This window comes from Amphiprion ocellaris, chromosome 4, assembly GCF_022539595.1.
Source record: "Amphiprion ocellaris isolate individual 3 ecotype Okinawa chromosome 4, ASM2253959v1, whole genome shotgun sequence".
Taxonomy (NCBI): Eukaryota; Metazoa; Chordata; class Actinopteri; family Pomacentridae; genus Amphiprion; species Amphiprion ocellaris.
The window spans coordinates 13913020-13933756 of NC_072769.1; the positions used below are offsets into that span (position 1 = coordinate 13913020).

A 20737-nucleotide genomic window follows, 5' to 3' on the forward strand; every position below is an offset into this window, starting at 1 on the left:
CAGAGAGAAAGAAGGAGGCGTAGAGGCAGAAAGAAAAACAGACGCACACACGTGGCCGGATAACAAAAACTGCTGCATTTTAACATCTGAACGTCTCCCCTGGCAGCCTTGGAGAGCGATTCAGCAGAGAGTTTACTGCGGTGAAGAAGTCACGCCACCACTGACAGCTGGTACACATTAACAACAGGCAATTTGTCACCTTCAGCTGAATTCGAGCCACAAACACACACATTTGCACCCTCCCTGCATGAACCTTCCTTTTCTTCTGCCGTTCAAAAACCACATGGACGGGATGTGCACACTCGTGGTTCACGTTGGTTTTCTCTCCAACACTGTCTCTCTGTGGAGGAAAGCCAACACTGCACTTTGCTTCACATCCAGAAGCTGACGTAACACCACACTGCAACCACAAATACTCAAAGAAAAGGAGGGACCGTCCTGTTTTGGATGTGCCCTTGAGTTGTTTCATGTTTTTAATGCGAACTGTCACGTAACCAAACTGAGCTCTTTTCATTTATGACTTGGCCCCCAGTGAGTCAGTGTCCAGAAACATTTTGAGGAAGTTGGTTTTGCCAGAAACAGGAAACCCTTCAGTTGCAGTTTATTCATCAAGACAAAATGAGAAGTGCTGAAGAGACACACGGAACAATCTCATCAGAAGACCAGAAACACACCCAACTAACTCCTAAATCGCAACATGGATTCTCAGCAGTTTTGGCATCTTTTCTTCGTGTTTCCTTGGATGTTTGTATTTTGTCTCCCTTCTGTGTGTTCAGGAATGAATGCACCAAGTAAGGCAACCAAATTATCCTCTGACTGACATGTATTTCAGTGATGCTCATTAAGGTTGAAAAAACTGGATCACGAATGTAAATATTTGATGGTTTGCAGCCACATTTAACCCAGTATGTGTCTCTGTATCATCATATTTAACTGAATTTGCTTTTGCTTGATTTTGTGATTAATTGTTTAGACGATAAATGTCACAGAATTGTAAAAATGTGTGCGCAAACTGCTCAAATGTCTTGTTCTGACTTTGTAAATCCGTAAAAATCTGAGAAGCTTGAACCAGTGCATTTTTTGATTTAAACAGTTTACAAATTCATCAAAAATGCAGCAGATTTATTTAATTTCAGCTCTAATATTAACCTCCATTGTGTCTTCTTACAGAAATGCGCTTGGAGAACACTGTCTTTGTGGCCTTTGCAGGTGAAGATCTCAGGATTAACTGTGAGTTGGAGAAACCAGCAAACCAATCTAAAGACATCTTGAGGTGCTTCAGTCCTCACGGAGAAATTTACCACTGTGACGTTGCTTCTACGGATGGTCACCCACATACAGACAAACTGCAACTGGAGCTGAAAAAGTTGACCTATTCAGGAGAATACAACTGCCAGTATAAAACGGCGAAGGTGTACTTTTTTCTTCGAGTGAGGGGTGAGTACAAAGAAGAAGAATGAAAGATGAAACTGAAAAGGATTTCAGGGCAGTTATTCACAAGAAAAGCATTGTGGCGAAAAAAAGATCTGCATTGTGATAGAGAGACAGATGACAAAATAAAAGAAAAAACCTTAAGTGAGGGGGTCAGGCGGCTCTGTGATGCTGTAGCGGCATTTTGCTGGCATGGTTTGGGTCAACTTGTTCCCTTAGAGGAAAGAGTCCCTGCAAGTCAATAAAGTGTTAATGTGAAACATTTCTATCCGGATGGGAGTGATGACACCCAGCGATGGATCATGAGAGATCACTGAATAGTTTGATGAAAATGATGTGAATCTAATACTATGAACTTTGCAGTCACCAAATCTCAACTGAACTGAGTGTCTATGGGAGATTTTGGACCGACATAGACAGCGCTCTCCACCATCATCATCAAAACATCAAATGAGGAAATTTCTTGTTAAATATGATGCTCCATCTCTCTGATAGAGGTCAGAGAACTGGATAATCAGTTCAGAGAAACACTGAAGCTGCTCTGGCAATGCCTTATTATGACATTTTCTATTGGATTTTTCCTCTAAGCTGTCAACTTGTGAAACAGATTCATTGCAGCAGTTCAGTGCCTTTGTTGCTTCAGATTCTTAAAATAAAAGGTGTGGGGGGTGGGCGATGTTTGGACAGAAATCAGCATTTATTTACTAGATTTTATATGCAGAAAAAATGCGTTAGCAAGCTTTAAAAGTAAGTTCAGGCTCGGCTTACTTTCGCAATTGACAGGTGACCACAACTAGCATATGTGGGTGCTAACTGGATGGCTATTTTCACAATGTTATATAAATTATGTCAGTGTGATGACCATCTGACAGGCACTTCGGTTGAAGCAGATTATGGATTATTGTCTGCAGAGAGGAGGACTATTAGTGTAAATTATGGGATCCATTTTTGTGTGACCCTTTGCCTTTTACAATATACAAAGTTCTTATGACTTATAATCTGTTGTTTTTGCTACACTTGCTCCTTAATTGACTTCTAACACTGTCTACTGACTGGCAAATCTTTCCCTTTTTACATGTTAGTATTTACTGTTATGCACTAAAACATCAAGTCAAGTTTCTCGTATGTGAAAACCTGCTTGGCAATAAACTTGATTCTGCAAAAAATCTAAGTATTGCTCGAAGCAAAGTCAGATAAACTATTGGAGGAAGTTATAAGTTGATTATTTATATACTGCATACTGCCAAGTAAGTTTTCTACAGTTTGTGAACACTAGTTAACTCACAAAGGAGATGCTGTGTGATTTTGTGTGTTCTTGAACAATACATATTCTCTATTTCAAAAGCAAAAACAATAATTTTGTGCGGCAAAAGATGTATTTTTTAACTTTCTTATCTTTGAAGAAATGTTTTTACCCCTCAGATTTATCTTGGGTCCTGACAACCAAATTAAGAACTACTGCACATATCTCTGAGTAGATTCTCAATCATCCAGGTCATCAACTGGGCTTCTCTTGTAGGTTCTTGAAGACATTTTGCCTCTCATTCAAGAAGCTTCTTCAGTTCTAACTGATGGGGATTTACAGAATTTATAGTCACTCCGGGTCACATGGCTAATGGCCCAATAATGACCAGGACTCACCTGTCTCCAGGTGTGAATTGTTGTGAAACCAAGAGGTCCACCAGCAATGATAGCAATCATGGGGAGCTTCCAGTTTACACCACAAAGGATGTGAATCGGCCATATGAAGACTGACTCAAGATGCTAACGATGGCGAAACTTTCTGGGTAGAGACTTTATCACTGCTTATAGGTGCTTGATAAGTTACAAAGTCCAGCTGATTTCTACTGAAGCTCCTACAATTACTGCACATATCAAAAGTTAGAGTTAGACTTGACAGATCAAGAACTTATCAGTCAATCTACAATTTGTACATTTTTTTATGTAGCAGACTCTTTTATCCAAAGCAACGTACATCTGAGAGTAGATACAACACAAGCAAGGATCTAGTCAGGAGAAAACAACCTGGATAAGAACTATAAAACAAGTTAATTGTGATAATAGGACCGTGATGCCTACAGGCATTGCAGACATAATGCTATAATTTTTTTTATTTTTTTTTTTTTGCAGTTTCTCCTCTGCTGTTATGATGCATTCAGACTGACATTGATTGAATTTGTGTGTTTTCCAGCTGAAGGCTACAAGGAGCCCAAAATGTTCAACTACACCAAACTCATCACGGTGGCCACCATCACTGGTGTGCTGTTGATCTTGAGTGTGATCGGCTCAGTGTATGTCTTCAGAGGATATTGGGTAAGATGTGCCCTGCCAGTAACCTGGCAGGAGTTAACAGAGTGCTGCAAGTGTTGCTTTAGTGCTTAAATTGTGGTGTTGTCGGTGACGTGATGTTGACAGGCAACGTCACAGATGACTGAAGTCTCTTTTCAATGTTCAAATAAGATTCCAAAAGATTAGTGCATGAATTAGCAATTACTTGATAAATAATTAATCAGCTTTTTTCTGCTTCCAAATTCTTAAGATTTACTGGTTTCTTGTCCTATATGATATTAAATGGAATGTTTTAAACATTTGGACCACTGGTTTGGACAAAACAAAGCTTTGACACCGTCACACTAGGATTTAGGAAAATGAATGATGACTTAAAACATATAGTAGGTTCTGAAATAGATTAAAGCATCAATTCACAGAAAATTTAAAGATGAAGCCTGATATATTTCAGTTTAAGTTCAGTTTCCAGTGTTGGCAGTGTTTCTCTACTGGAGACACATTTGCTGCAAAGCCAACAAATCCGACTATTTTGCACTTGTCCAGCTTCTTCTTTGGTGACTTACAACCACAAAGACTTTGCTAATCTGCCTTCTGTAACTAAAAAAAAGTTTTTTCTACCAGCTCTTTCTGGATGTTTTGTCCTCACAACAGCACAGAGACATCTCTCACTGAATTCCTCAATCATGCTAATGTAAACACTGATTCAAGCCAAGTTTCAGTCCTGGTCCTGCAGGATCGTAGTGCTGCCTTTGAAATGGTTGAAACAAAATGGGGAACAGAAATCTTCCTCTACAAGGCGGTACACACTCACTGTTACATCATCCTGTCAGTGACTTTGCTGTTTTCATAGCTACACTTGGGCCAACACTGTTCTCTCTCCAGATTATTACATGCAAAGGAATACATTCCAGCATTTAGTAGTAAACTCTGAGTCCAGTCACAAGACACATATCTAGAGACAGAGCTGTTATGAAGTAAAACTGCACCACAAGAAAATCCACGTGTTTTAGTTTGGTTTGTGAGTAATCCAGCTGGTTACCAGGTTGTCACTGACTTTTCTTTGTGTCAATTTAACTCTCATATTTAGAAAGAGAAGATGACTGAAAGTGGCGACAGGCAGAAAACTAGCAGAAAACCAAAGGACAACAGAGAAGAGAGGAAAAAGGAAGATATGGATGAAACTCATGCAGATGTAATGGCAGCTGAGTCTACGTCCTTCTATGCTGTAAGCCATTTTCTAATTATCAGAATTTAGAGAGCCAAATGACATTTTTCATCCCTGGTCTTCCCTGCATTCATATTTTCATTTTGATATTTAGAGTCTTGAGACTCGACCCAGGTCCATCTATGATGTTCTGGACCACTCAGCTGCCAGCAGAGAGCCGGACCGGAGGAAACCTAAACCAAAGAAAAAGAAACCCCCAAAAACGGTCTGTAAACTTTCTTGCAACATCTGATGTTATTAATGAAAAATGATGCAGCTTTAAGATAAAACATGTAACTGATGAGATGTTTTCCCCTCTGCTCCCACAGGTGGCGCAAACTACAGAGCAGCAGGATGAAGGTGTGTTTGAGTGTGTTTATGAAAACTTCTGAATCGTTAATAAACTTATTCCAGTAGACTATGATATTCATATCAGCAGCTGTAATATGTATCATTGCTTTCCTATTTTGATGTCATACGTAACAGTAACAGAATAACTTAGATTCTGTACCTCAGTGTAAGTAGCAAAACCACAATGTGAAAATACTCAATAAAGGTACAAATAAAGGTTTTGCTTTTAAAACATGTAAATAAAAATGTACAAGAGTATTAAAAAATGTGCTCAGAGTATTAAAATAACTAACCAAGCAGACTACTGGATTGTTCTGACTGATTTCCAAACATTTTTGTAGCATTTTAATGTTGTAGCTGATTGAAGTGGAATTGTTTAACACTTTGGGTTTTATTAACTGTTTAACAAAGTGCAATGTTTGCTATGCTCATAACAGGTTTATAAAAACTAAATCATCAAAGTAACCGCTAACTATGTCTGTTAGTTAGTTAAATGTAGCAGAGTAAAATATATAATAACACAAAACAATAAAGTACTTTTCTCTGGCATGTTTGACATAGACTAAGTCGAGTTCTCATATTTCAACAATGTACTGTTAAGACATCTTGAAATAGTGTCTGTTTTGTTTAAAAATATACATATTTTGAATATCACTATAATATGTAATCAAGGAGTATGCACAAGTGATTTTAAAGAGTAATTCAATCACAATATATGATGACTTTGTTAATGTAAATCTAAATGTAAAATCCTGAAAAGTGCCATTTTCTAACGAGGTGAAAATTACCAATCAGTTTAGAATTGATGGGACAAATTAGAACAAAATTTCAAACTTTATTACCATTGTTCATTAAATTCCTAACATAACAATGGCAAATCACCATTCACCAGGGATGCTAAGCTTACAACAGTTTGGAATTCATAAGCAGAGGCGTCTATTACCAGAAGTCCTTCTCTTGTTCAAACTACTAAAAAATCCTCCAGATGACTCTCAAGTCAAGCCTAGTTAAAGTAAAGCAATTTGTGTTACATTTCATTTGTATAAAACAACTTGGTATATGAAAAAATCTGGTTGAATAATTGATTGAAGTACACAGTAAATAATATTCATAGAATATTCAATAGAATATTCATTCTTCTAAAATCTACAGATGCTTATTTTTTCTATTACATATTAACATACCTCAGAAGCACCTATTTTTGATTTCTTTCCATCTAATATAATTTTGGTGCTATTTAAAGGTTAGCAAGACCATTATCACCCCCCAAAAAGACCTGAAATTAAAACTGACTGTAACTAGTGGTCAGGACTGGAAGTATGCAGTCGGTAGAGTGCATTCTATTTTCTTTACATAACGGCTGCTTGTTTAATAAATTCGTCCCTTCTGCCACCTCTGTCTCCGTTATAGATGGAATTTCTTTATTTGTGCAACATGTCCTTATATGGGCATTTCCTTGTATATAAGCACCACCCCTTTGAGTACAATAGCCAATGAAATTGTGAGGCTCGGACTCTTCGAGCCAATGGCAGCGCTCCTGGAAGCTGGACTTCCTGGTTTGGTTTGTGTTTCTACGCTGATCATGGCTGCTGAGGGCGATTTCCTGGCGAGATACCGAGCTGTGTCAAATAAACTGAAAAAGTAAGGTTTTGAGTTACATGAGCTCAAAAAGAAAGATAAATTAATGTCAGTACGTAACGTTGTTCGACTCGAATGTGGCAGATACGTTACGCAGCTAGCGCTAGTAGGCTAAGCTAGCTTTACCTATTAGCTTGTTAGTGGCATTGCTGTCATTGTCATACGTGTTTTACCTTTGTTTGCATGTCCAGCACTGGCTAATGAAGGTATTATATTGGTAGTTTTTGACTGTTTAATCCAGGCCCTTAAAAACTAATGAGTAAGTCGTCAACTCACCGTAACAAGCTGTTAGCTAGCTAAAACCAGCAACGCACACATTCATTACTATGTTTAGCATCTTCACAGTTGACTGGATTCATGACAGCTTGCTAACTAGCAAAGTGCTATGTTTTAGAAGATTAAAAGGTTTGTGTTTCCTTTTTGCAGACGTTTTCTTCGAAAGCCCAATGTAGCGGAGGCGAGTGAGCAGTTTGGTGAGTGTCTGCCTTCATCTTCTGTCCTTATGCTATCAGAAATTAACGCTTCCCGTATATTGCTGAAAGTTTATATATATATATATATATATATATATATATATATATATATATATATATATATATATATATATATATACTGTGAATTTACATGTCTAATGTAAAATAAATTTGCATTTCATTGTTATACACATATAAATGTCCTTAACCCTTAGATGAAGTGGGTCAAAAATGACCCGGTGAGGTCGTTTTTTAGCAATATCTTTGTAATGAAAAGTTGTTATCACTAAATTTTCTAGCTCTTCCTCGAAAAACATGTTTTTGATATCATTCCATCAAAATTTTGAAGTTACCTTTAATGCTTTTTAAAAAATTGTAATGTTTGTATTACTCCACCAAGCTCTTTATCACTGATAATATCATACAAGAGATGATGAAATGCACAAACTTCGATGAATGGAGAGCAGCAACAGTTAGAGGAAAAGAGTGGAAACATGTCTACAAAATGGACATTGACATTCTTCTATTACTGCTCTGTGTAATATTCTTCTTATTCAATCATCAAAATGTTCAAAGTCTATTGTAAAGGGAAAAATAAACATATTTCAAACATGATATCATTCTTGTGTGGACAAAAAGATAATACAAAGAATTCTACAAATTATTATTCTTAACCAAAATGACCAAAATGGCATAAAAACACATTGATTCTTATGCAGGTCATTTTTGACCCACTTATGGAAGAGTGTAGGGTCCAATCACTCGTGCATCTAAGGATTAATTAAACAGTCCAAACAGTACACATGATCCCATGTAAAATTAAGTGGAGAAAATGAAATTTATCTATGTATATATTTTATGAGATGGTTGTTTCTGGGCTCCAGCTTCCTCCCACAATCCAAAAACATGCTGAGGTTAATTGGTGATTCTAAATTGTCCATAGGTGTGAATGTGAGTGTGCATGTTTGTCTTTATCTGTAGCCCTGTGATAGACTGGTGACCTGTCCAGGGTGTCCACTGCCTTCACCCTAATTCAGCTGGGATAGACTCCAGCCCCCCACGACCCTAATCAGGATTAGTTGGTGTATAGATAATGGATGGATGGATTTTTTGGGGGGTTATTTTACTGTATTTCTTTCTTATTTCTTTCTTCCTCCCAGCCTCTTGTTTTTGATTTTTTTTTAGTTTGTTTTGTACAATATAACGCCAGCCTTTTTCATGTAATTAATAGAGAATCAGTGTCATCAGACTGTTTCTTCACATTTACCTCACATTTATCACTCTATGTTCACTTGTGGTTTCAGGCCAGTTGGCCAAGGAGCTGAAGCAGCAGGACTGTCTTCAGTATGCGGCCTTCTGTAACCTGGCTATGGCTCGGTGAGTGGACACCAATGTTTGGTATTATTGGACTACCTTTGTGTACTACCATATGTCCATATGTTTTTACTGTATGTACCTTTGATTTGTGTTTTTTTGTCAGATTTTAATTGAGATCCCTTCATTCCAAATTAGGTAATTTTTTTACACTGTAGCATACAATAGAGCAACATCTGTTAAAGTAGCAACAGTTAGAGCTTATGGGTTGGTAGTTTATATGTAGATCAATGAAGTAATGGTTTTCTGACTTTGGTGCGGAAGAACTTGAAGCCAGTATTAATGGCTGTTTTCAGTGATGCTCTTCTGGCTGACTAGGGGCAAACTGGAAAAAAATTGGAAAGTTTTTGCAATACATGCACTGTGTTTCTGCAATACTCAGATTTACTGCAATTGGATCAATAATGTTCAACAATATTTTTAAATTAAGCTAGATATATGGAAAATATATAATTTTCCATATATCATATACACTAAATGATATACTATTGGTAATAAAGTACTTTCTATGTTTATTTTAAAAAATACTGATTCGTGGCTGCAGAAAGCTACATTGCCATATTAAAATGTAATAACCTGTCATTTAGATGATTTCATAAAGTCCAGCTAGCATTGACTCATCTCTGGTGGTCTGAGGTGGTTCTAATTGGCCCAGAGGGAGACTGTAACATTCATAGCGATGACAGTGGTGCATCTGTTGTAGTTACATATCTCCAATGTCTTGCCTGCAGGTGTGAGCAGACTCTCTTTAATGCTCCTGGAGAGGCCCTGGCATTAACCGATGCTGCCCGCCTCTTTCTCTCATCTGAGAAGGAGAACAGAGCGCTGCAGGCCCCTGGCTTTGATGAACACCTTCAGGCTGCACTAAACTGCTACAGTTTTGCCATCAAGGTACATGATAGTACATAGTTTTATTTTTTTTATTTGTAGGACGTGACATGACAATTGTGCTCTGAAAATATCTGGGAGATGAACATGGTACAACATTCAATGTGGTATTTCTGAACAGACTTAGAGTAAATTATGGACTACGTTCATTATAATGTGACTGAATGGTGATGTACCAATGAATTACAGGTATACATTGAGATGAACCAGCCTGTGATGGCAGCCAGCCTGTGTTTGGAACTTGGCAATGCGCTAAAGGTGAAACTTTGGGACAGAACTTCAAGCTGTCCCATGAGATAAATTATGCAGGTTTTTTGATTTTAGTGTGTGTAATCCAAATGACCTGTAACATTCATCTCTGCTCTCTGCTTCAATAGGAGATGAACAGACCAGGAGAAGCTATTGTTCATTATCAGAGGGCTGCAGAGTTACAGACACAGACGCCAATTGAAGCTCTGCTGTCGATGGGAGAAATGGCCACATGTAAAATTCTCACCCGTGAGTTCAGTCTGCCTGTTCCCATCTGATTTTGTAGTTTCATATGCATTTATGATTTCACTTGTTTTTCCATTATTGGAGTTTGTTTAATTCTTGTGTGTTTGCAGGTGACTATGATGGTGCTTTATCAGTGTTCACAGAGATGCAGCTGATGTGCCAAGAGAGAGGACTGCAGCTCCCAGGCACCACCACCCCTGTTGGTGAGGCTTTTATCTACAGAATAATCTCATGAACACGTTAATTGTAATGTAATGTAATCATAAATGGATGCTGCATCTCATATCTCAAACAAAAGCCACCAGCATAACAGGATTTTTCATACTCGACAAGAACTGGAAGAACCTGGAAGGTCCCAGGATCATTGCCTGACTTTCTGCTTTAGTACTGTTGCATTTTATGATTACTCTTAACTAGAAACACAAAATGGAAAAATTAACTGTCTTAATTCTTCTTATGTATCCCATCTTTCTTTTAAAAAGGTGCATTTCTGGACATTGTGGCAAAATGTGAGATATCCAGAGTACTACTGCTAATGTTGCTTGAGGTAAGAATGTCAACTTTATGTGTAAAGACCGTATACTGTAAGAAAAGCGTCTCTCAGTTAAGTGGAAAAACTGTGAAATTTATTTATTAACAATTGTGAAACCGGTTCTGTATTAATTCACCTCACTTATGTAAAAGATCTACTTCAGCAGGGTTTTATAGGTAGCTGGGACGAAACACTGTGTACTGAGTGCAAATATTTTTACTACAGATACACTGCAACATGAAAACATTTGGCAATACTTCAGTGTCAAACAGCCATCATCTGGCCGAGCAGTGAACTGTCTGAAAGCAGAACAGTTGAGTTTTGGGCATTAAAAGAAGAAAACGCCTCCACATCAGCAACACAACAATACCATATCACGATATTGATTATGCATCCCACATCTTTACAATACTTTCCGTATGTCTTGGAAGAAGTTCGGACTGTTGGTGCAGCAACACTTTAATGGTCTTACCCTGGTGTTTTTCTGAGCAGCCTCCACCTCAGAAGTTGTTACCAGAGCATGCCCAGACTCTGGAGAGATATGCATGGGAGTCTTTTGACCCTCACAGCCAAGGTAAAAGTGCCCAGTATTGAACTATTTTAGTGCAAAAGATGTGAATTATATATGTTCTCTTCAAAAGATGTATCGTGAATCCTGTGAGTGATGCTTATTTGAAGTACTTTTCCTCTCCTGCAGTGACCTTCTTGCCTGAGAATGTTTTCCTGCTCCTGCAGTCAGTAGTGGTGAGTTTTATCATCCGCATACTTGGTTCAGTTCGCAGGATTTCCTGATCCTTCCTGCGTTATACAGGAAGAATGATGGTCTTCATGGCCTTCGCATGGCAGTGATTAATGTGCTGGAGTTTGTCTTCCTTTGGCAGTGAAATTAGTCTTTTCTAGTTGTAGCATTTGCCTTGGTGTCACTGTTATTGTACTTTTCTGTGTAGCTTTCCCCATGACACAACTAATGTTGGTTTACTTATGACTTAAATACCCCTAATGAAAAGAAGCTCACATCAAGAGAGTCATTCTGAATGAGCAGGCTCTATCCTTGTAAATGAAAATAAGACTGAGACCTTGACAAGGTCATCTGAATCTGCAGTTATGTTTTTATTAGTGTAGTGTATAACAGCAAATCTGTTTTGCAGATGGCGTGTCAGGAGAAAGACACGGAGTCCCTCAAGTCTCTCCAGACTGAGCTATGGTGAGCATCCAGTAACGTTCATTTCCATCATATAATGGGGTCGACAAATGGTTGTACTGCTTCTTATTCTTAATTTTCCATATTGATTATGGATTTGCATGTTTTTTTCCCTTCAAGGCCATTTCTGACTGCTGAGCAGAATCATCTTCTCCACCTGGTGGTGCAGGAGCGCATCACACCGTCTGGTCAAGGCATTTAGTGCAGTCCAGTTTTTACTCACTTCCTCTGGGAACGATACTTTATATAATGGAACATTCCTGTTTCTGACTGGGTCTGTTGTAAGGCCTGAAGAAGGGTTGTTTTCAAACCTCTAATGTTGTAACTTGCACTCACAGAAATGCCCACAATACAGTACTTTATTGTCACTGAGTCCAGCAGATTGGGAAATCGGTGAAAATCTAATTACATTTTCTTCCTGTTGTCCTTATTTACTGTGATTTGGAAGATTTTTGTTGACAGGATGCTAATTAAAGACTAAATTTGTGTGTGCTCTTATTTGAGTGAAGGCTACAAAATTAGACCACTTCATATATATATTTGTGATGTAAAAATGACCCGTTTTGGATCTTGTAGAATTTATTGTATCTATAGCTGTTTAATAGATAAAACGTGAATGCTTTGTGTTCTAATTGGTTTTATTAATAAATGATATGGCTTAAAATTCCAATGCAAATAACAAACAAAACCTTCTATTGCATAGTTCTGTATTGTGGTGAAATGAAACACCATTGTCCTCCATCCCTGGTTCACTTTTTGTTCACTTGTACAAATGCATGTACTTTTCTTATCATAGCAGCCAACTACAGACACAAAATCAAACAAGGTTAAAAAAGACAGTCAATACAAAATGCTACAAAAATATAATGGTTACAATGTACATAGATTTAAAAAAAAAAAAAGATACATTATACTTCAGTTGTAGAATAATGATACATAATTAAAACTGCTTGTACTGTAAATTAAGGCTTGTCTTTCCTGATTGTTCAAGTACTACAACAGCATTGCTGTAGTTTTGCCAAAATGCTGTACCTTCTCAGATACAGTATTTTTTTCACTCCTCAACTCTGGAAAACTGCAGTAGTAACTACCAGCCTCATAACGTGATTATAACAGATAAACTTCAAATTAACTACAATATCACACGAGGGCATTTTTGAGGATATTTACATTTTACCATAATTTTAAAAGCATAGTTAACATTTGGGGAACGACTCTGTTGCTTTTCATTACCACTCTTCAGTCTGTATTCTTAATATGACACTACAGCCAGCAGCCAGTTAACTTAGTCTGTGTCTACGGGTAACAAAATCCATCCACCAGCACCTCCGTTTCTCTTTTTTTTGGTATCATTTAAATAAACAAGCCGTAAGACACTACTTAGTGAGCTTTCAAGTGATATAAAAGCTAACCAGCGGCTGGTTGTAGCTTCAAAAAAGCATGCAAGACCATTCCCCAAAATGTCAAACTGTTACTTTAAAGCGCTGATGGATCTATATGTAATTACTATAAAAGTCAATAGAAATACCTGAATTCTTAGTTATTTTATGGGTAAACTGCTATGAAGTTAGCACTGTTTGAGGTCGTACACTCCTTATCAATGCCCTATTTTTGTGCCCTGTGCCGGAAATCGAAATCTATGAAAAAAAAAAAGTTTCAGTCTTTCATGTAATGTTAGCATGTGATCCATTTCAATTCATGATATTCAAAATATAAACAAATGGCTCGTGTTAGCATTTGAACGTTTCCCCACGTTCCTAGCTGTAGATGGTGTACAGCAAAGTTGTTTTTTTTATTTTCTTCCAAATTTGAAATAAACCCTACTCTTTAATTCCCCATATTCAGAGGAACATGAGCCCTGCCCTCATTCTTTTTATGCTCTCACTCGCTCTTCTTCCGCAGGACGAGGTAGGTGATCGCTAGGAGGAAGGTGAGGACAAAGGAGATCCATGCCAGGACGTAGGAGTGGCCGTACCCTCCCTCCGACTCGCTGGTGTGAAGCTCGGCTGTGTAGATGGAGGCAGCAATCATTATACAAAGGCCTGCGGGAGAGAAGGGGAGAATGTCGTCACGTACGCCAAGACAAGGCAATTAAAAACTAATTATTTTTTCTATTATGAGATAAGGCTCATGAACAAGGATGTTGCAGCAGACGGCTCCACTGCAATCTCAGTGAAATGAGCAACATGACAGTTTCACCTTGTTCTTTTGTAAAAGATTTAAACTCATGACAACACATGTCAAAAACCTATTACTTGGACTTTGTGGAACTTTCTTATCCACTTGTAGCACGGTCAGTGATAATCCATAATTAACCCACAGCATAGGATCTCAAACGTTTGACAACATTTTTAAATAAAATAAAAACACAGTAATTGCTATTCACTAATACACATAAAGCTCTTGTGGCCTCAGAGTAAAGGTGCTGACTTTGAACCACAATGTCCCTTCGTTTCCAAATATCTCCCCACAACATACTATAGAGTCTCTGTAATTAAAACTGGATAATTAGTACTTTTTAAAGCAAAAATGACAAATATTTGCTAGTTACAGCCCAATGTGAGAATTGATGCTTTTTGTGCATGATGGTAAAGTACAAAAAAAACAAGACACCTGAACATGTTGACTTGGGCTTTGAAAAATTCACTATTTTCAGTAATATTAGACAAAAAATGCAACTGATGATGAAAATGACCTTTACCTGTAGCTCTACTCAGATTAACAGAAGCGGCATGCTCCAAAAGGTTATCTGTGACATTATAAACTGGCTGAAGTTTGAAAATGTTCAGTTTGTAGCATGAAGTCTGATTTGCAGTCACCTAAAGTCAATACAGAGACACCAACAGTTACTGTAGCTGCAGCGACTTTCAGCCACAAGACTTTACACTGATTAGTGGGTCAAAAGCTAATGCGGGGTTTGGCAAAACTTTCTTACCCTGAATGAGTGACAAATCGTTTACCATACCTGACTGAGCATTTGTTTTAACACTTTCATGCAGACACATGCTATTTGTAACATGATACGCTGATTTGTATCATGTTACCTATGATTACAATTAGAATAAAACACCTCAACTTATTCATTTGCTTCCTCATGTTCTCCAAGAGAAAATGAATGAATTTATTAGCACACTAGTTTTAGAAGTTTTGTCTTTAGTAGTATCATATCAGATTATTTACAGCTATGTAGAGAGACACACAGGCATAGATCTACCGAGGTTTCTTAGCCCTGCTGTCCTTGGTTGACCAAGCATTCAACACAAATCTTCCACAGAAAAGTACAGATCTCAGCTATTAGACACAAACATATAAATCGATATTTCTCATAGCTGCAAGTGTGACATCTGACTCCAGGATACTTACAGGCGATTAGCTGTAAAATGCCAGTGAAGGTGAACCTCTGGCCTTTGGGCAGGGTGAACAGCTGAGCCACAAACACAAACAGGGCCAGGATGGCAAAAATACAGGCCAGCACTGAAGTAGCCTGCACCGTCTGGAGGTATTCTGCAGCAGGAGGACAACACACACAGTGAGGCATGTGTCAACTATAACACAATATTCACCTTTTAGCACTGTTTAGTTTAGAACTACTATTTACAGATCTATTAATACCGTTAAGGTTCACAATTCTATTGCTGAAAATGTTGCAGACAGCTTCCTATTCACCCTTTGTTTTATACATCCCCACTGTTGTCGACTTAGTTGTGACAAAAGAAATCCATGGAGTTTACCTTCTGGGTAGTTTTTCAGGTTGGTGTAATGCCACTCTGACTTGGTCAACACCCACTGGCCCCACAAGTCGGTTGACATCGAGTCAGTGATCCACCAGGCCTGAGCATACAGGAGACACATACACCGCTTACATGGCATGCTCAGAAACATTCAGTGAAAGTTCTGCAGATTTAATAGCAACACAACTTAGAAACTTGTCTGACATCATCTCTTAGCGAATTTATTCAGTGTCTTCTTACAACAGCTTTTTAAAATATTCTGCCTCAGTGGAGGTTTGTAGATTTGCATCATTGTGGGTGGTAAGAAAAAAAAATCACATATTTTGACATTTAACCCCTGGGAATTTCCAGGTGGTTCAGACACATGCCTGGCTCAGCTTCCATGAGAGAAATTCATGCTGCTTGAGGTGCATTTGCTCTGAAACAGTGTGTAGGAGCCTTTGTTTGGCATCCATGAAGTCACATTAAAAACCTTTCGTTCTTCCCCTGAGCACAGGCGTTTGTGTTAAATGGGAAAACAAAAGAAAATAATATCCGCTTACATTATCAATGGTGGCCACCAGAAGCAGGATGATGGTAGTAATGTGCAGAACGACGATTCCAGCCAGCATCAACATTGTGGCTTTCTGAAAACTGATAACAAGGGAAAACGCGGAAGGATGCACACCATTATTTATTCTCTACGCACAGACTTATATAACAGGCTTGTACACGAGGGAGTATCAATTCACAACCACACACTCAGACAGGAGTCCCAAACAGATATGGTCTGCTACAGAAAGACAGAATACAGAGAGAGGGGAGTGGGGGGACGTTGCATGCGAGTCCAAACTCGCCCCAGACAGTCACATTTTTGAATAACGCACATCTGGTGTCAGACACATCTCTGGTCCCTGCGCACAAACTCAATGGTTTTACCCCTCTGAGCGTTTTATTGCAAAACTTCTTTTCTGTATTAAGAACTGAAGCAACCCATTAAACCTCATCCGTTTGCTTATCGGTCCATCTTCCACTGCTTTCAACTGTTCCCGTCGACAAGAAAGGCGCATTTGTTTAGACGGCGCTTGGGCATTTCCAAATGGGTGCCGCTCCGTTACACACACAGGCCCCAACTATAGTCAACAACTTTGAAAAGAGCGCGAGAATACGACGACAGAAAGCAACAAAAAGCACACATGTTCCTTAATTATCCACACAGAAACACCGCAGACTACTCAACACTACGTTATTCTGGAAATTGTGCAGTTGCGCGTCCTTTTAAAACTTGTTGCGCTCATAGTCAGTCATACAAATCTTCAAAGCGCCTAGGTTCACTCGTATGCTCTCTACAAACATAAAAACACATACATCATGCGGAGAGAACTTCACAGAGTTTGGTTCATAGGAAAAAAGCCTTGTAAAAATGTAAACAACGTGGAGAAACGTTACCTGAAAGCGCTTTAACGCACGGCGCGGGAGTTATTTGGGAATGTGAAACACTGTAGACCCACCCAACTTTGAATTCGCAGCACACACATCACCCTGTTTTCCCTCTCCATTCCCTCTCTTTCCTCTCACCAAGCCCCACCCATAAAGTTTCAAATTTTTCTGTTTTTTTCACTCAGTGAAACGTCCAAACGGCTTCAGGTCCCCACCTCCTGCAACTCCAATTCATGCGTAAAAGACAAAATCAAAAGGATTCGTTGTCACGTTTATTTCACAAGCTGCTTCAAATGTCATAACGTTTTTCCTCTTTGCCTATTCCTAGAATACTTTCCCTGCGGGCTGCTTCAAAACTGATTTCCTTTACTGGAATAGCTCACCTGGGTGGTGGATCTTCATAATAAACAGGCCACAAAAGCTACATTTAGACTGTTTTCTTTCCACATGGTTACAAAATATCATATTGGACACACTCACATATCTTGCAGAGCAGTGAAAGTGCACCCTTTGCTTGTTTTCAGACCACTCTCAGACTTGCCGCTTCATTATGCACATAAAATGACTTCTCCAAAGATGGGACATTAAGAAGTGATGCAGGCAGCAGTGCAGTGCGTTCTGAGCCGCAGGCACCTCGTCTTCTGTTCAACAGCAGCTACAATCCGATGGTGACATGTTTTTTTTTTTGTTTGTTTTTTTAGGCAAATGAGAAATGAAATGAAATCTTGGCTCCAGTCAATGCTGGTGCAAGAGACTTCAATTAAAAATCAATCCAAGTCAATGAAAAGCTTCAAACTGAATATCCACTGTGCATGTCAGTCCATCTTCTCATACTAGACTCTACTGATTTTGTCATCATGATAATAATACACAGTTAATCAGAGGAAACTGCAGGGACATGAGAGGATCTTCAGTGTGGATCTCCAGCACTTGATAGACAAATGCATGTGGACACACGACAGGGGTAGTTTCTTCACTGAGATATTTCAATGCGACTTTTAATATAATTAAGAGATCTGGACTGTGCCACAGTTTGAGTGAAAGTCTGTTTACCCCATAAGCACCAAGCCGGCATTTTAAGATTTACTAACGCTGCAGGATGTTTTTCTCTCTGTTTTAGTCTGAAACAAAGAGAAGAAAGATGATCTCATAAATTTAATGAGCCTAATATGGACTTACTGTAATGTACTCTAAAGACGCCCTGTGGTAAGTAAAGCCACACCGAGTTTCTGCAGAGCATGTAATAAAGCTCATACATAAGCAGGGTCCAGCCCAGTTTATTATTTTTTTGCAGATGAGGCTAGCATTCCTTCAGGGCTCATATGACATACATAAAACACAATGGCTGCGTAATGTACATTCATGGATGAAATAATAAATTAGATATTGAGGACTGCAAGTCATACACAGTGATTGCATAAAGAAATGTTCAGTAAAACCTGCATATTGCAAATTTGTCATTCCAAACATGCATATGCTGAACTGCTTCACTGTTCCCTTTGCTCTCAGCCAACTACATCACTTTTCTTTTTAAGGCAGCTTGTGCATAAAATGTGACCCCAAAGGTATGTATGTATATATATATATATATATATATATGTATCCTGGATATTTTTGAGCGGTTTAATGAGACGTGTACTAGCCTGAGCATCCACTGCAAAGGAAACTTATACAATAAACGCAGAATATTCTGACTTGAGAGACTTCATAAGTTGACTATAAAACATTTAGTTTTTCGCCAGCCTTCGTTAAATAAGAAAACAAAGGGGTAAGAATGAGCAGGAAGATAAATGTCAGGGAAGAATATTAATGACAGTCACCAGCAGCAGGATGGAGGTTGCTGAGGTGGAAGAAGAGCTCAGATCTTGTGCTAAGTGAAAGTTCAAACACCACCATGTACAAATACTCTGTTACAAGTCATGCATTTATATTTAAGTGAATGTACAGCGAATGCATTAGTATCAAAATATATATACAGTTAAAAAAGTAAAAGTTGTCATCATGCTGGATGGCATATTTCAGAATAATATATGATAATGGATTATAATTATTGATGCATGACTGTGTTCATCACTATAATGTTGAAGCTGGTGAAGGTGATTTAATTTTTCAGAGTTAATCTGATAATTAGCTTCTGGATGTCCCTTCAGGGTCAATAATGTTTTATCTTGATCTATGATATTACACCATAATTTATTTGTTGTTTGTATTTTATTTCATTGAGCAAAATATGCAAAAGTAACTCAAGCTATTAAATAAATGTGGTGGTTTCCCTCTGAAACCATCACTCGAATGTACAAATTGCATGCCTTTTAAGGATTGAAAAAAGAAGCTTTTCATTCCTTGCAATAGAGAAATATTTAGATCATGTCAACATAATTTTTCACATACTTAAAATATCTCTAATATGCATACATTTATGAATATAAAATGGTACTCAAGCACATTACTTCAGAAATGTGCTTAGTTCCTTTCCACCACTGGCAGTATGTTAACGTGCTAGACTCCTCAGTGAAAGGCAAACTGTCAGATTTCAACCACAAACTGTCACATTTTAAGTAGATATTGTCAGACAGCTATTAGAATGTGGTCAAACAATACTGCGTTATTAGGGGATTACTTAGCAGACAGTGCATATCTAGTAAAGCCCTTCGTCATCCGTGTGGAATGAAGAAAAGTTAAAGTGATTATAGGTTTTCTAATTTCTACAGTGTAGCTTTATAAAAGAACATCTATATCTGTACTTATATTCAATTTTTTTCCCCCTGGCAGGCCTCAGCTTGTTTCTACTTGTGTCTTATCTCCCGTCAGTCTGTGGTCTCTCAGTGAAGACCACATGGACTGAGGAAGTCAGGTCCCACTGCTACAATGGCTGCTTTATCCTGCAGGAGGTGGGATGAGGATAGATACAATAATTGCTTCCTTTGCTTTTTCACTCAGTCACTCCCACATTTGTTGACAATACAGATTAACTCAGTACGAGCAGCCCGACCTGATCACACACCAAACACCCAGCTAACGTGGCTCGGTGTCGAAGGCAGAGAAGGTACACAATGTACAGCTCTGTGATTTAAGTCAAACGGGAACAGGACGGTACTTTCCTGTGGTTTGGCATGGAGCTCCACTGAAGGCTCCCCTTTCCCACAGTTGTGTCTAAATCATCATCAATGATTTACAGACCACAGATTCAAGGCAACGGTTTAAAAATCCAGAGACTGTTTTAACAAAGCAGCTGTTCAATTTCCAGAATGCGCACAGTCTTGAACATCTGGATGTAAAAAATATTCAGATTTTAAGCCTTTTTTTAAAGGGTTTAACTGCATTTTCTAATACCAGTAAACCAGAACATACTGCATTTGCTGATTCTGTGTTATTGTGTAAGAAATGTATGTTTTTTAGTAAAACTATCATCTTTGTTTGGATATCCTTTACTAAAGCAGAAGCAGTAGTACATCACTATAAAATAGTCCAAATATATACACTGGCAAAATGTTGTAAAGTATCAGAATAAAACTAATACACTTATAGATAGTGCACTGTGACAGACAGTTATAGATGATGTTATCGGTGCAGGTGCTTGTGGTGGGGAAATTATTTCATACAGGGCTGTAGCTAATGACATTTAGTATGGATGTGTGCAAAATTTCAGAATATAACAAAATATAACCCAGAGTCAAGATTGTTTTTGGCCATAGGTTACCTATGAAGAGC

General features: G+C 38.3%; 3 protein-coding genes across 3 annotated transcripts; 2 read left to right on the forward strand and 1 right to left on the reverse strand.

Annotated features, from left to right (window-relative positions):
- The first annotated feature begins 460 nt into the window (after positions 1 to 460).
- Positions 461 to 5740, forward strand: si:ch211-243a20.4 (uncharacterized). The gene is made up of 6 exons (XM_023290162.3): positions 461 to 791; positions 1171 to 1437; positions 3623 to 3744; positions 4808 to 4945; positions 5040 to 5150; positions 5254 to 5740. Exons 1-6 carry the CDS (start codon positions 698 to 700, stop codon positions 5314 to 5316), a joined length of 795 nt encoding a protein of 264 aa, XP_023145930.2. The 5' UTR covers positions 461 to 697; the 3' UTR covers positions 5317 to 5740.
- Positions 5741 to 6785: 1045 nt separating this feature from the next.
- Positions 6786 to 12374, forward strand: f8a (coagulation factor VIII associated). The gene is made up of 12 exons (XM_023290157.2): positions 6786 to 6916; positions 7340 to 7386; positions 8691 to 8763; positions 9492 to 9651; positions 9838 to 9906; positions 10026 to 10146; positions 10254 to 10346; positions 10626 to 10690; positions 11168 to 11249; positions 11373 to 11419; positions 11824 to 11879; positions 11997 to 12374. The coding sequence occupies exons 1-12, from the start codon at positions 6801 to 6803 to the stop codon at positions 12076 to 12078; spliced, it is 1011 nt and encodes a 336-aa protein (XP_023145925.2). The 5' UTR covers positions 6786 to 6800; the 3' UTR covers positions 12079 to 12374.
- A 122-nt stretch (positions 12375 to 12496) lies between these two features.
- Positions 12497 to 17185, reverse strand: emp1 (epithelial membrane protein 1). The gene is made up of 5 exons (XM_023290158.3): positions 17036 to 17185; positions 16150 to 16240; positions 15608 to 15707; positions 15240 to 15380; positions 12497 to 13918 (listed from the first exon to the last, which is right to left on the reverse strand). The coding sequence occupies exons 2-5, from the start codon at positions 16222 to 16224 to the stop codon at positions 13758 to 13760; spliced, it is 477 nt and encodes a 158-aa protein (XP_023145926.1). The 5' UTR covers positions 16225 to 16240; positions 17036 to 17185; the 3' UTR covers positions 12497 to 13757.
- Between the last annotated feature and the right edge of the window lie 3552 nt (positions 17186 to 20737).